Below are 17,912 nucleotides of genomic sequence, written 5' to 3'. Positions count from 1 at the left end.
ATAGCAGGCAAAAAAGCCTGTTATTATAAGACCATAACGCTCCGAATTGATGTGTTAAATTTCGTGAAAATTGATTCAGATTAGAATATAGATCCTATATATTTTTTTCTACGATTTTAAGTAAGTGATGCACCAAGGACCCAAAATATGACCGATAGGCACAGAACGTACTGAAATTAGTATAACCTAATGTTTGACAAGTTTCGTTGCAATCATTTCAGATTTAAATATAGCTCCCATATATAATTTTGCCCGATTTTAAATAAATGGTGCACCAGATTTGGATATAGCTCCTACATATATTTTTCTCCGATTTTAAACAAATGATGCACCACGGACCCAAAATATGGCCGATATGCTCAAAACTTTAAATCGGTTTATATAATTTTTCCTCGTTCTCTTTCTATCCAAATTAACAGTTTAGTATAGGTTACAGAATGACATGTTTATGGATTGATCTAAGTCGGTTCACATTTAGATATCGATCACATATTTTAGTTCATCCATGTTTCATGCCAAAGGTCTTTCGAAAATGCGACGTCTGTTAGAATGCATCTGTTTAATATACTCAAAGTGGTGAAGGGTCTCAAATAGTCGGCCCCGTCCGACTATACGACTTTCCTTACTGCATGTGTACGTCCCTGGAAACTATACCTAAAGCGGGATCAATATTAATTACATCGTGTAGAAATTAACGAACATTATCATTGTCTGAGGTGTTATGCCTAATTGAGCTTAATTTCGAACCTTACATTCATTCACGTTAAATATCAAAAATATCGAAAATCGGTAGGTATCATAATGTGGAGGTTAGGCCTAAATGCGAGCCCATATAGTTCATTCTTGAACCTGAGAATAAATGGCAACATCATCGAAATGCATACTTTGTAGGGTATAAACTTACAATTTCGAGTACACGGCTACGGGAATAGTGGACCTATATGTATAACTTTTAGTGGAGAAATTTGGTACCCAATAAGAACCCAATGTACCAAATTTCAGCGAATTCGGCTGAAAAACTCGCTCAAGAACCCCCAAAATAGGGACATGCTTAGATCGTCACAGAATTTTAGGCTGATTAAGAATAAATATACATTATAGGGTCGGATGTGATTATTTTCGAATCGAATTCGGTTGAAAACGCGCTCAAGAACCCCAAAATACCGAAAATTGTGAGGTACCCTTATATGGGAGCTATGCCTAAACGTGGACCGATATAGCCCATCATAGAGTTGCATAAAGACAACATTTTGGTGATCTAACTAAATTCGTTTTAGAGGCTAGAGTGATTACAACGGTCGGACAGACGTCATAGAATTTTACGCTGATCAAGAAAATATATACTTTAAAGGATCGGAAATCATGGGTTACAAACGGAATGTTTGATGACATTTTAAAGGTATCTTCATAATCATTAAACACAGTTTGCAATGCAAGAAAAATATGATAATCGCAGGTGCCAACCAAGCTCCTGAAGTTTCTAGCGGGTCACTTTATATGTGTGTGTCATAGATTTGTCCTGGTGGAACACGACACCTCTCGTGTTGGCCAATTCTAGCCCTTTCCGGTCAACTTCGATCATTTCTTCGATTTTATCGACATTTTCGACGACAGGCCTACTTGTGCGAGGTCCATCTTTAACATCAAAAATTCCTGAACGGAAACCAAAATTGCACATAATTGGCTGTTACAGTATCGGAACCTAACCACCATTCACAATTTTAGCAGCTTGGCTTGCATTTTCGCCTTTGTCAAAGAAAAACTGTAAAATGTACCGAATTTTCTGTTTGTTCACTTCCATTGTAGACACCCGGTAACTCACAACGGAATGTTAAAAGCAAAAACCAGTAAGGAAAGTAGTAAAGTCGGAAGGGGCCGACTATATGATACTCTTCACCACTTTGGGTATATTCAACAGATGAATCCTAACAGACGTCGCATTTTTAAAGGAATGAAATTGAATCCATAGACATTTCATTCTGCAACCGATACTAATTTTTTATTTGGTCAGAGATAGCAGCTATATCTAAATCTGAACCGAACCATGCCAAATTTCGTGCAAATCGAAAGATATGTAGGGACTTTGGTGCACCAGTTACATTAAATCGGACGAAAATATATATGGGATCCATATCTAAATCTGAACCGATTTCCAGAAAACTTATCACACATCATTCTATACCTAGTTTATTATGCTGTGCCAAATTTCGTGCAAATCGAAAGATATATAGGGACTTTGGTGGACCATTAAATCGGACGAAAATATATATGGGAGCTATATTTAAATCTGAGCCGATTTTCACGAAACTTTGCACACATCATTCTAGACCTAATTCATTGCGCTGTGCCAAATTAGGTGCAAATCGAAAGATATATAGGGAAAAAGTCCCTATCGAAATCGAAATCGAAAGATATATAGGGACTTTGGTGGACCATTAAATCGGACGAAAATATATATGGGAGCTATATTTAAATCTGAGCCGATTTTCACGAAACTTTGCACACATCATTCTAGACCTAATTCATTGCGCTGTGCCAAATTACGTGCAAATCGAAAGATATATATGGGAGCTATATCTAAATCGGAACTGATTTGTCCCAAATTCAATAGGGTTCGTCCTTGGTCCAAACAAATGTGTTGTGCCAAATTTCATCCAAATCGGATCATAAATGCGACATGTACTTTGTTTACAATTTAACATGGACAGGCGGACATGCATAAATCGACTCAGAAAGTGGTTCTATGCATATTCTCAAAAGGAACAATGTGTCTATATCGATTATTTTTGCCCGTTACAAACATATGCACAAAGACATAATACCCTGTACCACAGTGTGGTGAAGAATAAAAACAATAAAATAATTTATTTACTGCGAAATGTTACCCTTCCAACGAGTATAAATTTGAAATTGTTTGATCGATACTTTTCGAGAAATCCAGCCATCTGCCCAAAAGTTAATGGATTTATTTTTCCCCAAACTAATATTACCACAAATGGCCATATCATAGGGTATATTTTTAATAGCATTTAAATATACTTTAATTTTTAGTTTTTAATTAATCTATACTTTTATTTAATTGCAGCTTTTAGAAAAAGATCACACAAAACGTATTGGCAATCAATACAGTCCAGCTGGAGATGTTGTTGAGCACATATTCTTCAGACCCATCGACTGGAATCTATTGGAGAAACGACTAATAGAGCCACCATTTAGACCGCAAGTGGTAAGTGATTTTATTTAAAAATGAATTAGAATCAAAAAGAATGCTAATTTTATATTTATTGTCTATTTTCATTACCATTGCAGAAACACCCTCTCGATACACAATATTTCGATCGTGTATTCACAAGAGAACGTGTACGTTTGACGCCTATCGATAAGGATATACTACAATCCATGGATCAGAAACAGTTCCTAGGTTTTACATATACAAATCCTCATATTACGTTGGATTAAAAATGCAAACAGAAAAAAAAACATATTCGAGTTTGGTAGATCCCGCTCACCTTAACTATTTAAACACAATAAATGATTTTATTTAAAAAATCGAAAACTACTCCGCCCCTCCCCGCTATTGTTTGTTAAATGTGATAAACAATCGGTTATTTTGTTGGTCACTGATAAATTAATTATCAGTTATGCCAAATTGTTTTGAAAATTTGTGATTTTGTTTTTTATACGGATTTATATGAAAAAAAAAACAATAATAATTATAATCCGCTACCTCTCCTTTCTGCATAAAGAAAAAAAAATCAATACCCATAATTTATAGTGGAACCCCCAAGTGTTTCAAATACATTTTTTTAAATAATGTATATTTTTTGTTTTTGTAAAATTTTGTTTTGGTCAATGATTTTGTCACAAGGTAGGAAAATGTTGTAGAATACGTTTTCAAAAATTATCACAAATCTGGATAATTGTGCGAAAATTACTATATATAATGAAGTGTGGAAAATCTTCTAATATGATGTATGATTATCCATAACTCTGAGAAAATTTACTGAACGATTTTTGTCTGCCTTGACATTGGCCCGAAACATTTTACATAGTTTGTTTTTAATTGGAAACCCCTATTCCAAATATATTTTTGTGTATATTATCCACAATTTAATTTTTTTTTGTGTGTGTGAAAAACTTTTCCCCGCTATCCCTAAAAATCGTTATAAATATTTTAATATTTGTATAAAAAACCAGTATTTAATAAAAACAAATTGTCTTCTTTTATTTATTAACATTATACTATAAAAAAAAACAACCAACAACAAAAAAATTAAAAATCCAAATCTATTATTTTACTTTTTTATTTCTCTCTTCCGCTTGTCTTTGTTTTATTTATATATTTAGCATCTAGATATATATTATTAAGTTAAATTTTTAATTTATTTATATTGTAAGTTAACACAAAGAACAATAACAACTAAAATGTAACTTAAATTCCTTATCTAGTTTAAATCTAAGTTTTGTTTTCAAACAGTTTTCATATATTGATGGCATTACAAATGAAATGTTTTACAAAAAAATATTCGTTTATATAGTTTTTGTAAAAAAAAATATTCAAATTATACTGTCAATCTGTGAACAAGTGTACTGAAAATAAAGAAGTAATAAATATAAGCAATCGTATATATACATACAATTTATTGAATCGAATAAACGTATATAAATAATAGCGAAAATAAAAATATATAAAATATTATATTTTGCGTTTTTATTTAATGCTGGTAATGATTTTTGCGTGGTGCGGTTGTTATACCCTTCACCACACTGTGGTACAGGGTATTATGTCTTTGTGCATTTGTTTGTAACAGGCAAAAGGAAACGACATAGACACATGGTTCCTTTTTAGAATATGCATAGAATCACAATTTGGCATAGGTCAATTATTTGGCCCAAGGACGAACCCTATTGAAATCGGTCCAGATTTAGATATAGCTCCCATATGTCTTTTCGTCCGATTTAATGTAAATGGTGTACCAATGTCCCTATATATCGCTCGATTTGCACGAAATTTGGCATAGCGTAATGCATTATGCCTAGAATGATGTGTGTCAAGTTTCCTGGAAATCGGTCCAGATTTAGATATAGCTCCCATATATATTTTCGTCCGATTTAAGGTAAATGGTGCGCCAAAGTCCCTAAATATCTTTCGATCTGCACGAAACTTGGCACAGCGTAATTAATTAAATCTAGAATGATGTGTGTTAAGTTTCGTGAAAATCGGTTCAAAGTTAGATATAGCTCCCATATATATTTTCGTCCGATTTAAGGTAAATGGTGCACCAAAGTACCTATATATGTTTCGATTTGCACGAAATTTGACATAGCGTACTGAATTGCGTCTATAATAATGTGTGCAAAGTTTCGTGAGAATCGGTTCAGATTTAGATATAGCTCCCATATATATTTTCATCCGATTTTAGGTAATTTGTGCACCAAAATCTCTGAAAATCATTCGATTTGCACGAAATTTGTCATAGCCTACTGAATTAAGGCTAGAATGACGTGTGCTAAGTTTCGTGAAAATTGTTTCAGATTTAGATATAGCTCCCATATATATTTTCGTCCGATTTTATGGAATTAGTGCACCAAAGTCCCTATATATCTTTCGATCTGCACTAATTTTGGTATAGGGTACTGAATTAAGTCTAGAATGATGTTGCTAAGCTTCGTGAAAAGATCCATAGCTAGGCCGATTTACACAACGAAATTTGAAAATAATTTTACGGTTGGAGTGTAGGATTGGTGTAGGAATTTGTTACAATATGAATTTTGTGTGAACCGATCGAACTGGAATCTTGAAATTTTAAATTAGAATTACTCTTGTGGTGTAGGATTGGGCTAATGAGTATTAAATTTGGTACAATTTAAATTTTTGGCTGAACCGATAGAAAGAACAAAAGAAGCGTGAGCGTGAACAAATCGAGATGTACAGGAGTCCGAATGAAGTCCGGAAATTTTATCAACGAGTAAAACATCAAACCGAAGGCTTTGGCGCAGGCACATTCTCCTGTGGAGATGAAGATGGAAACCTGGTGACAGATACAGATAGCGTGTTGATGATCTGGAAGGATCATTTTGAAAAGTTTCTGGTATCAAATAGTGGCGGAGAAGAAGATACCACAGAACAAAAAAGAGATGACGGTATTAGAATGTATACCTTCTAGCCAAGATGAAGTTAGAGTAGCAATTAATCAGCTGAAGAACAATAAAGCAACAGAAGTTGCCGCTATATATCAAGCTATAGAGGAATAAGCCAACTATAGAGTGCTATAAAGTACTGTGTGAACGACTGAAGCCAATGGTCAATGACATTATTGGACCATACCAGTGCGGCTTCAGGCCAGGCAATTCCACCATTGACCAGATTTTCACTCTGCGCAAGATAGGGGAAAAGCCCACGAAAAACACATCGACATATTTCACCTATTCGTCGACTATAAATCCGCATTCGACAGCCCTATCCGTTCAGAGGTTTAAAGCCCAATCCGCCTTCGGCATTCCTGCAAAATTAATACGGCTATGCAGAATAACTTTAACTGGTACAATGTCAGCAGTTAAAGTCGGAAACGACCTCTCGGAGCCCTTCAATACCAAACGAGCATTCAGACAAAGTGACAGTTTGTCGTGTGACCTGTTTAACATCCTGCTGGAAAATGTCATACGAGATGCAAATGTGCCTACGTCGACGACATCAATATAATGGGTCGAACATTGTGAGCGGTAACAGCCACCTTTGAACAAACTGAGAAGGAGTCTGCCAAAGTGGGACTGGATAGTAAATGGGGAGAAGACCAAGCTGATGGTAGCAAAGCGCAAGACGTCTAGTAGACTTGGACCAATTGTGGAACTTGAGAACTACAGCTTCGAGGTAGTCAAAGATTTTATATACCTTGGTACCGCCATAAACAAAGCTAATAACATCATCCGGAGAAGAATAGTGTTGGCCAACTGATGCTACTATGGTCTGAGTAAGCAACTCAAAAGCAAGGCCACCTCTCGCCAGACCAAACTCACACTCTACATGACGCTGATATTACCCGTGTTGTTGTATGGATCTGAAGCATGGGTACTTGCGCTAGCAGATGAGGCAGCTCTTGGAGTGTTTGGGAGAAAATTCTGCGGAAGATCTTACGTCGATGGTGAATATCGCCCTCTAATGAACCATGAACTTTACCATATATTCTCAGAAATCAACCGTTCTGTCATAAGCCAGCCAAGTAAGTAAAGTAAGTAAGAACCGATAAAGCTGGAATACTGAAATCGGCAAATAAAATTTCCATTGGTTGTATGATATTTTCTGGAGAATCGCCTATTTTTATACCCTTCGCCACACTGTGGTACAGGATATTATGTCTTTGTGCATATGTTTGTAACAGGCAAAAATAATTGAGATAGACCCATGGTTCCTTTTGAGAATATGCATAGAATCACATTCTGAGTCGATTTACGCATGCCCGTCCGTCCGTCCATGTACTTTTGTTAAGAAAGTACAGGTCGCATTTATGGTCCGATTTGGATGCCATTTGACACAGTTCACTTATTAGGCCCAATTGAAATTGGAGAAAATCGGTTCAGATTTAAATATAGCTCCCATATATGTTTCCCCCGATTTAATGTAAATGGTGTATCTATATATATTTCGACTTGCACGAAATTTGGCATTGCGTACTGGATTGAGTCTAGAATGACGTGTGCTAAGTTTCGTGAAAATAGGTTCGGATTTAGATATAGCTCCCATTGTTTCCCCCGATTTTAGGTAAATGGATTTTAGGTAATGGATTGAGTCTAGTATGATGTGTGCAAAATTTCCTGAAAATCGGTTCAGATTTAGATATACCTCCCATATATAGTTCGCCCGATTTTAGGTAAATGGTATGCCAAAGTCCCTATATATCTTCCGATTTGTACGAAATTTGGCATAGCGTAATGAATTGATTCTAGAATGATTTGGATATAGCTCCCATAAATAGTTTCGTCCGATTATCAGTAAATGGTGCACCAATGTCCCTATATATCATTCGATTTGCACGAAATTTGACACAGCGTACTGAATTATGTCAAGAACGATGTGTGCTAAGTTCCAAGAAAATCGGTCCAAATTAAGATATAGCTCCCATATATATTATTGTCCGATTTTATGTAAATGGTGCATCAATGTCCCTATATATCATTCGATGTGCACGAAATTTGGCATAGCGTACTGAATTGAGTCTAGAATGATCTGTGCAAAGTTTCGTTAAAATCGGTCCTGATTCAAATATAGCTCCCGTATATATATTCGTCCGATTTTATGTAAATGTTGCACCAATAACCCTATATATCATTCGATTTGCATGAAATTTGGCATAGCGTACTGAATTAAGTCTGAAATGATGAGTGGTAAGTTTCGGTAAAATCGGTTAAAATTTAGATGTAGCTCCCATATATATTTTCGTACGATTTTATGTAAGTGGTCCAAAGTCCCTGTATATCCTTGGATTTGCACGAAATATGGCAAAGCGTACTGAATAAAGTCTAGAGTGATCTGTGTTAAGTTTCGGGAAAATCGGTTCAGATTTAGATATAGCTCCCATATATATTTTCGTCCGATTTTATGTAAATGGTGTATCAAAGTCCCTATATATACTTCGATTTGCAATTGTGAGGATTCATATGTACAACATACCCAAAGTAGTGAAGGGTATCATATAGTCTGCCCAGTCCGACTTTACTACTTTACTGGTTTTGGTATGGATATGTATTATACAATGAGAACCCAAAATACTAAATTACAGTCAATTAGGTTGGAAAACCTGTCTACAGTCCCCAAAATCCGTTCAGATTTAGATATAGCTCCCATATATATTTTCGTCCGGTTTTGTGTAACTTGAGCACTAAAGTTTCCTAGAAATCGGTTCAGATTTAGATACGTAAATGGTGCACCAATTTGCACGATTTGGCATATCGTATTGAATTGAGTCTAGACTGATGTGTGCTAAGTTTCGTGAAAATCGGTTCCGATGTAGATATAGTTCACACATATAACTTTTCGTCTGATTAAATTGTTTATTTTTCTATCTTGCAGAGACGTAAACAGCGCTCCCGTTCTTTTTACATGTGATATTTATTAAATAAACCCACTATTTTAATTATGTCTAAAAATGGGAAATATAAAAAATTTTTTCTTATCGTTTCTTTATAAATTTTCAACATTTTTTATTTTAATTGCTATATTTAATAATCTGATATTATAACTAATATTATATATAATCTACAACAACACTTATTTACTACAACGGCCACACTGGCTATGCTTCTCATTCACTGTCAATCGTGTAGCATTCTTTCCAAAGGGCTCTCTTGCATTTACAGCTAAAAAGTAATCACCCTTTAAATAAGTTGGCGTTGCAATACCCATTGGATATTCCAAACCCCCACATTGTCCGGCATTATAACTTGTTAATGAATTACAACGTTTCGCCAAAAAATTCCTTTCATTTCCGGGAAAAACTGTTTCAATAAAATACTCATAAGCACGACTATGTGAACAACTGAAAATGACACAACCCGGTTTGATAGGTGCCAAACCACCGGGATAGAAATCAACATCACCCAATGGTTGTGATTTACCCAACACACCCGGATTGGAATGTATAACATCAACGAAGACCGCATCACCACGATGTAAACCGGAAAGGGTTTCACCTTCATTGAAGCAAGGATTAGCTGGATCTAAACCGGTTATGCGAGCCAAAGTTTGTCCGGTGAGTTTTTGAAAATGACGTCCCGCCTTGCCGGCAATATGTGCACCCAAGCTGTGGCCAATCAGATGTATTTTTTTGGCTGGTATTTTTTTACTCAACTTAGCAATACCCTTACCCACAAATGCACCCACAGCATCGGTATTGAAGGCGGACCATGTGTATAAAGTTTGGACGAAATTTGAAGCATTTAGAGCCTTGAAGGGAATTAAAAATTTTATTAGTTTTATTGAATTTGACAAATTTTATACTCACCAAAAAATTATAATTTCCTCTGCAATGAAATGCCCTGGCCATATCTTCAATATAATCGGCCTGTATACTAGACATCCATCCAGTAATAAAAACCACAACCCTCTTTGTAGCATTAAATTCTGGATATTCGAGTAATTTTTGAGCTTCACTTAATGGTACACTTCGATTGGAACAGGGTGTTCTCAGTTGTAGATACATCTCATTTAGTTTAGGTGTTATCCGGGGATCTATATTATCGGAACCTACATAGAGTGAACCTGTAAATATAAAATTTCGAAAATAAAATAGATTTTTAGACTTAATAATAAACCAGTAAGGAATGGACGGGACAGAAGTCAGACGGGTCCGATCATGTGATATCCCACACCAATTGAGATATACGAGTATACAGCAATCACCCAAGTAGGTCTGCGAAGGAAGTAATTTTTATACCCTTCACCACATGTTTGTAACATGAATAAGGACACGAGGTAGATTCATGGTTCCATATGAGAATATGCATAGAATCACTTTCTGAGTCGATTTATGCATGTCCGTCCGTCTGTTGATATTAAATTGCAAACAAAGTACAGGTGGCATTTATGATCCGATTTGGATGAAATTTGGCACAAGTCACTTATTTGGCCTAAGGACACTATTGAAATTGGAAAAAATCAGTTCAGATTAAGATATAGCTCCCATATATATATATATATATATATATGCGTCCGATTCTATGTAAACGATGCACCAAACTGCCAATACTTGTCCGATTCAGACAAAATTTTGAACACGCTGCTGAATTAGGTCCAGTTTGACATCTGTGGAGATTTGTTGATATCGTTCCAGGTTTACATATAGCTCCCATATATAGTTTCGTCCGATTTTAAGTAAATGGTGCACCAAACTCCCAATAACTGTCGGATTGAGACGAAAACTTGCACAGGGTGCTTAATTAAGTCCAGTTTGATGTCCTATGTTTTGTTGAAATCGGTTCAGATTTAGATGTAGCTCCAAAGTATAACTTTGTCCGATTTTAGGTATATGGTGCCCCAAACTCCCATAATTTGCACGATTGAATAAAAATTTTGCCAGCGTACTGAATTCAGTCCAGTTTGACATCTGTGAAGATTTTTTGAGATCGGTTTAGATTTACATATTGCTCCGATATATAGTTTCGTCCGATTCTATGTAAATGGTGCACAAAACTCCCAATATTTGTCTAATTGAGACACAATTTTAAACGGTGTACTGAATTAGGTCCTAATTGATGTATGCGAAATTTTATTGCAATCAGTTCAGATTTGGATATAGCTCTCATATATATTTTCGTCCGATTTTATTTAAATGGTGCATCAATCTCCCAATATTTGTCCGATTTAGACAAAATTGTGCACGGTGCACTGAATTAGGTCCTAATTTGTGTATGCGAAGTTTTGTTGAAATCGGTTCAGATTTACATATAGCTCCATATACATAATTTTGCTGGATTTCATACAAATGTTACACCAAAAAATCCAAGTCTTCCGGATTTACATGCAATTTTTCATAGATTTCAGAATGATATCGACGCCTCCGAACCATAGTATGCTAAGTCGACTTAACATGTTTTAAAGTTCTTTACGTTTTTAGATACTACGGTCCTTAATTAATATTCTCTGAAATTTTGGTAATCATCGGCGAATCCAAACCAAAGTTATAAGCAAAAATGTACTTAGCATGGCCCGTAAGATATATGAAATTTCCATACTTTGAGAGCTTCTACTGAAAAACTCACTTTTCAGACTTAGCATAATATGGTTCGGAGGCGTCGATATGTGTAAGGTTTTTTATTAATTCCATTATCTATGTAGATCATAATTCCATTTCCAATGGTCTTCCAAAGATGCTATGTCTTTTCTATCAAGAGGGTATTGTACACATTACCATACCTGAATGTACCCAAAGTGGTGAAGGGTATCATATAGTCGGCTCCGCCCGACTTTTCATCTTTCCTTACACGACTTTACTTACACAATTGATTTAGAACTTTAAATAACATCGTTTCCGGTAAACCGAATAAAATTTGTTTCGACGCTGAAAATAATTGTGAAACTGTTGGAAAATTTTGCAACAGTTCTGTACCAACTCCCGAAATTATATTAACAGCCGAATTGAACAAATCCAAACCCATTAACGAAAAACCCGAACTACTTTGAATCACGACACTGAGTAACAGAATTGTTACAAATAATTTGCTCGCGCCGTTGAGCTTCATTGTTGCAAAACTAATAATAATTCAACTAGAAACTAAAATTTCTTTTATATATAGCAAAAACTCTAAGTAAATAATAACGATACGAAATAATACTGAGATATTATTTGATTTTCAATATTTGCAGAAGTCTATGGAAAGGTTCTGCTGTACGGGAGACAAAAATAAACATGCAAAGTACACACTTGCTCAGCATATTTGTACATGGATAAATGAAAGTTTGCTAATAACAACAAAAACAACTTGATTTTAAAATTATAGAATTCAAAATAATGTTTTGAATTCAAGGTTAGTAGCCTTATAAACATTTATTTGGTGGGGAAAAAGTGGGTCACTGGAACGATGTGGTTAAGTGGAAATCGTATCATATTTGAAAATAATATTAGATAAATTTATAAGCTTTAACTACAATATTACTACAGAATTCTGACAAATGTCTAAATAACAATAGAAATATTATATTAAAAATTTGACCACATTACAGCAACATCAGCACTCAATAGAGTTCCCGCCCATTGCCGTGTGTATCTTGTGAATTTTCTTCAATTTTTGAAATATAAAATATCATTAAATTTTATTTATGTAACAATATATGCATTTTTATTTTTTTTTTTAATTTTATATTTCCTTATTAATTGACATCATCTGGGAATTCAATATTGTCACATTTACCACATTGATTTGGTTGAACAATTGCCTCAGCTGGTGCATTTTGACCATACGGCTGATCGCCGTTTACATTCAAATAATAATTTCCCTCAATATCATGTGGTACAGCATAGCCCATAACATGTTCCGGACCATTACATCGTCCATTATCAATACCATCCAGTGAGTTACAACGTTTTGCCACAAAGTTCTGCTCATTGACGGGATACACAGTTTCAATGAAATAACGCATGGAACGTTCATGGGAACAGCCAAAATTAACACATCCCGGTTGTATGGCTTGCTTGCCATTTGGATAGAAATCAACATCTCCCAACGACTGAGATTTACCCAAAACACCCGGATTTGAATGTATGATATCAACAAATGTTGCATCACCACGTGATATACCCGATAACTGTTCACCTTCATTGAAACATGGATTGGCCGGGTCTAAGCCAGTTATACGTGGCAGCGATTGTCCCGTTAATTCCTTATATTGTCGTCCAGCTTTGCCAACAATTTGTGCACCCAAACTGTGACCTATTAAATGTATATTCTCCACGGGAATGCATTGGGTCAAGCGTTGCAAACTCTCTGCCAAAATGTTACCAATTTCATCTGTATTAAAGGCGGACCATGAATACAGAGTTTGTATGGAATCTCCTGTGTTTAGGTACTAAAATGGGAATAGGAAAACATAAGAAAAATATATTTTAATTGCCTGAAGCCTGAAAAAATTCTGAAATATATTCTTTTAAACCAGTAAGGAAAGTAGTAAAGTCGGACGGGGCCGACTATATGATACCCTTCACCACTATGGGTATATTAAACAGGAATATCATCATGAAATTGTATAAAATAAAATATGTGATATTTATCTAAATGTGAAACGACTTAGATCTATCCATAAACATGTCATTCGTTTGTTACAATGGGACAAAGTACGTAAATCGAAAGATATATACGGACTTTGGTGTACCATTTACATGAAATCGGACGAAACTATATATGGGAGCTATATTTAAATCTGAACCGATTTTCACGAAACTTAACATATATCATTCTAGATTAATTCAGTACACTATACAAAATTTCGTGCAGATGGAAATATATATAGGAACTTTGGTGCACTAATTACATGAACTCGGAAGAAACTATATATGGGGGCTATATTTAAATATGAACCGATTTTCACGAAATTTAACACACATCGTTCTAGACGCTATGCCAAATTTCGTGCAAATCGAAGGATATATAGGGACTTTGGTGCACTATTTACCTTAAATCGGACGAAAATATATATGACAGCTATATCTAAATCTGGCCCAATTTTCACGAAACTTAGCAGACATCACTCTAGACTCAGATCAGTACGTTATTCCAAATTTCGTGCAAATCGAAAGATTTATAGCGACTTTGGTACACCATAAATCTGGACCGATTTTCACGAAACTTGGCAGACATCACTCTAGACCTAATTCAGTACCCTATCCCAAATTTCGTGCAAATTGAAAGATATATAGGGACTTTAGTACACCATTTACATGAAATCCGACGAAACTATATTTGGGAGCTATATATAAATATGAACCGATTTTCACGAAATTTAACACACATCGTTCCCGACTTAATTCAATACGCTATGCCAAATTTCGTGCAAATCGAAGGATATATATGGACGTTGGTGCTTATTTACCTTAAATCTGACGAAAATACATATGGGAGCTATTTCTAAATCTAGACCGATTTTCACGAAACTTGGCAGACATCACTCTAGGCTCAGTCAGTACGTTATTCCAAATTTCGTGCAAATCGAACGATTTATAGCGACTTTGGTTCACCATTTACATGAAATCGGGCGAAACAATGAAAAATATTCTTTAATAAATCCACGCCTCAGTTGGCCCCTGAAAAATATTCTTTAATAAATCCACGCCTCAGTTGGCCCTTGAAAAATATTCTTTAATAAATCCACGCCTCAGTTGGCCCTTGAAAAATATTCTTTAAAAAAATATTCTTTAATAAATCCACGCCTCAGTTGGCCCTTGAAAAATATTCTTTAATAAATCCACGCCTCAGTTGGCCCTTGAAAAATATTCTTTAATAAATCCACGCCTCAGTTGGCCCTTGAAAAATATTCTTTAATAAATCCACGCCTCAGTTGGCCCTTGAAAAATATTCTTTAATAAATCCACGCCTCAGTTGGCCCTTGAAAAATATTCTTTAATAAATCCACGCCTCAGTTGGCCCTTGAAAAATATTCTTTAATAAATCCACGCCTCAGTTGGCCCTTGAAAAATATTCTTTAATAAATCCACGCCTCAGTTGGCCCTTGAAAAATATTCTTTAATAAATCCACGCCTCAGTTGGCCCTTGAAAAATATTCTTTAATAAATCCACGCCTCAGTTGGCCCTTGAAAAATATTCTTTAATAAATCCACGCCTCAGTTGGCCCTTGAAAAATATTCTTTAATAAATCCACGCCTCAGTTGGCCCTTGAAAATATTCTTTAATAAATCCACGCCTCAGTTGGCCCTTGAAAAATATTCTTTAATAAATCCACGCCTCAGTTGGCCCTTGAAAAATATTCTTTAATAAATCCACGCCTCAGTTGGCCCTTGAAAAATATTCTTTAATAAATCCACGCCTCAGTTGGCCCTTGAAAAATATTCTTTAATAAATCCACGCCTCAGTTGGCCCTTGAAAAATATTCTTTAATAAATCCACGCCTCAGTTGGCCCTTGAAAAATATTCTTTAATAAATCCACGCCTCAGTTGGCCCTTGAAAAATATTCTTTAATAAATCCACGCCTCAGTTGGCCCTTGAAAAATATTCTTTAATAAATCCACGCCTCAGTTGGCCCTTGAAAAATATTCTTTAATAAATCCACGCCTCAGTTGGCCCTTGAAAAATATTCTTTAATAAATCCACGCCTCAGTTGGCCCTTGAAAAATATTCTTTAATAAATCCACGCCTCAGTTGGCCCTTGAAAAATATTCTTTAATAAATCCACGCCTCAGTTGCCCTTGAAAAATATTCTTTAATAAATCCACGCCTCAGTTGGCCCTTGAAAAATATTCTTTAATAAATCCACGCCTCAGTTGCCCCTTGAAAAATATTCTTTAATAAATCCACGCCTCAGTTGGCCCTTGAAAAATATTCTTTAATAAATCCACGCCTCAGTTGGCCCTTGAAAAATATTCTTTAATAAATCCACGCCTCAGTTGGCCCTTGAAAAATATTCTTTAATAAATCCACGCCTCAGTTGGCCCTTGAAAAATATTCTTTAATAAATCCACGCCTCAGTTGGCCCTTGAAAAATATTCTTTAATAAATCCACGCCTCAGTTGGCCCTTGAAAAATATAAACCTCCACGCCCTAAGTCCTATAAAAATATATTTATACCCTACACAACTATGTTGTTAGGGTATTATAGCTTTGTGCAGTCCCAAAAGTTTGTAACGCCGCGAAATATTGGTCCTGGACCCACCTTTAAGTATACCGATCGTCATATCTCGACTAGATGAGTCGATCTAGACATGTGTGTCCGTCCGTCCGTCTGTCCACTATAATTTGTAAACACGATACAGGTCACAGTTATGGGCCAATCTTCACGAATTTTCGCATGTAGGATGGGTTCTGGTCAATGAATACCCCTATTGTTTTTGGGAAAGATCGGTTAATATTTAGGGGATGAAATGGACCAAATAAGTTTTTGTCGGTTTTTCTGGTCGCTCCAGAGGCCGCAATAATGGCCCGAACATCGTGAAATTTTGCATGGAGAAGGGGATCGGGCCTGTTTTGATAAAGACCGGTCAATATTTAGCGGGTCAAATGGACCCTGACTTTTGTGTGAAAAATAACAAAATTTGTATTGTATTCTATAGCGTATATATTTACCCCTGAAGGACATAGACCCGATAAGTTGATATTATATCCAAGATGAGTGGTTGACCTTTAAACTAATACCAATTATATTGTTGTATGTGCTCGGAAGTGGGAGTTACACCTAAATATTTAAAGCTATCTCCGTATTATTATCACATTATCACTCTAGAGAGCGGAACTATAGTGCTGATCACTTTGAAATGTTCCATGAGGTTCCAGTTATGGTCAAGGACAATGCCTATAATTTTCAGTGAAAACTTAATTTTTTGTGTTATTTTCGAATCGATCTATAGACCACAAATGAAAGCCGAACATCACAACACAATACTGAATACTCATAGTATTCGGAAAATATGTCAGTGTAAGGAAGAGGTGATGTTTACCTCTAATCGGAGGGTGCAAATATCAAGAAATATTGCCAGGCTCGGAATAAACATCCGCAGAAAGTTCGATTTCCGTGGTAGTTGTGTAGGGTATCGTATGGTCGGTCCCGTCCGACTATACTGCTCCGCTCACTGGTTTTATTATTATTATTGTTGTTGTTGTTTAACACTTACCACAAAATTATGTTCACCCCGGCAATTAAAAGCATCGGCAAAATCTTGAATATATGTACTCTTATTTCCATCCGAACCCCAACCACTTACTAATATAACTACTTTCTTCTCAATATCGAATTCCTCTAAATTAACAAGCTCCTCTGGTTGCTGCAGAGGAACACTTATATTTTTACATGGAGTTCTCAATTGGAAATGCATTTTCTCAACACTGGGAGTTACTCGGGGATTAATAGCTCCCGAAGCCAAAAACAACGAACCTGAAAAGACAAAAACATTTCAAGAAATTTCCAATAATCCTTAACTTGAATTACAGATTCCCCTTTCGACTTACATGCCTGATTGATAGCAGTAAAAATTACTTGTTCGGGGAAACCAAATAACACTTGAATTGATGTAGAGAATATTTTATCTGGTGTTGGTATTTCCTGTATGCCTTGTGAACTTAATCCTTGAATAATATTAACAGCCGAATTTCCGAAATCATTAAAATTTATACCCTGGCCTGCAACTTGACTGGTGATGGTGGCACAAATTAAAATTAGCTCACCAATAAATTTAGCGAATTTTAATTGCAGCTTCAT

The 17,912-nt window shown here is 35.5% G+C and overlaps 3 protein-coding genes across 3 annotated transcripts in view; 1 reads left to right on the top strand and 2 right to left on the bottom strand.

The window, feature by feature from the left end:
- The window catches only part of LOC133321514 (putative protein kinase C delta type homolog), a 90,920-nt gene extending 87,461 nt beyond the window's left edge, over nucleotides 1-3,459 (top strand). The window contains exons 12-13 of the mRNA XM_061530598.1: nucleotides 3,086-3,226; nucleotides 3,310-3,459. Of these exons, the coding sequence (XP_061386582.1) occupies nucleotides 3,086-3,226; nucleotides 3,310-3,459 (291 nt within the window). The remainder of the gene's footprint in view (nucleotides 1-3,085; nucleotides 3,227-3,309) is intronic.
- A 5,806-nt stretch (nucleotides 3,460-9,265) lies between these two features.
- LOC133321513 (vitellogenin-1-like) lies at nucleotides 9,266-12,018 on the bottom strand. The gene is made up of 3 exons (XM_061530597.1): nucleotides 11,991-12,018; nucleotides 9,999-10,255; nucleotides 9,266-9,940 (listed from the first exon to the last, which is right to left on the bottom strand). The coding sequence occupies exons 1-3, from the start codon at nucleotides 12,016-12,018 to the stop codon at nucleotides 9,266-9,268; spliced, it is 960 nt and encodes a 319-aa protein (XP_061386581.1).
- Nucleotides 12,019-12,862: 844 nt separating this feature from the next.
- LOC133321512 (vitellogenin-1-like) lies at nucleotides 12,863-17,912 on the bottom strand. The gene is made up of 3 exons (XM_061530596.1): nucleotides 17,663-17,912; nucleotides 17,329-17,588; nucleotides 12,863-13,558 (listed from the first exon to the last, which is right to left on the bottom strand). The coding sequence occupies exons 1-3, from the start codon at nucleotides 17,910-17,912 to the stop codon at nucleotides 12,863-12,865; spliced, it is 1,206 nt and encodes a 401-aa protein (XP_061386580.1).

The sequence above is a fragment of the Musca vetustissima genome, unplaced genomic scaffold (genome assembly GCF_032173495.1).
Source record: "Musca vetustissima isolate MV318-11 ecotype Yass unplaced genomic scaffold, APGP_CSIRO_Mvet_v1 utg21938, whole genome shotgun sequence".
In the NCBI taxonomy this organism is placed as follows: domain Eukaryota; kingdom Metazoa; phylum Arthropoda; class Insecta; order Diptera; family Muscidae; genus Musca; species Musca vetustissima.
The sequence above is the reverse complement of the archived record's forward strand: the minus strand, read 5'-3'. Positions and strand labels throughout refer to the sequence as shown.

What these genes read in the sequence shown, in the direction of transcription:
- LOC133321513 (XM_061530597.1), bottom strand. Translation starts at nt 12,018, where the DNA reads ATGTTATTTAAAGTTCTAAATCAATTGT. An exon ending in TAAAGTTCTAAATCAATTGT is followed by an intron (nt 10,256 to 11,990) that starts GTAAGTAAAGTC and finishes TTATATTTACAG; the next exon opens with GTTCACTCTATGTAGGTTCC. An exon ending in GAGGAAATTATAATTTTTTG is followed by an intron (nt 9,941 to 9,998) that starts GTGAGTATAAAA and finishes ATTCCCTTCAAG; the next exon opens with GCTCTAAATGCTTCAAATTT.
- LOC133321512 (XM_061530596.1), bottom strand. Translation starts at nt 17,912, where the DNA reads ATGAAGCTGCAATTAAAATTCGCTAAATTTATTGGTGAGCTAATTTTA. An exon ending in TACTGCTATCAATCAGGCAT is followed by an intron (nt 17,589 to 17,662) that starts GTAAGTCGAAAG and finishes TTGTCTTTTCAG; the next exon opens with GTTCGTTGTTTTTGGCTTCG. An exon ending in GGGGTGAACATAATTTTGTG is followed by an intron (nt 13,559 to 17,328) that starts GTAAGTGTTAAA and finishes TTCCCATTTTAG; the next exon opens with TACCTAAACACAGGAGATTC.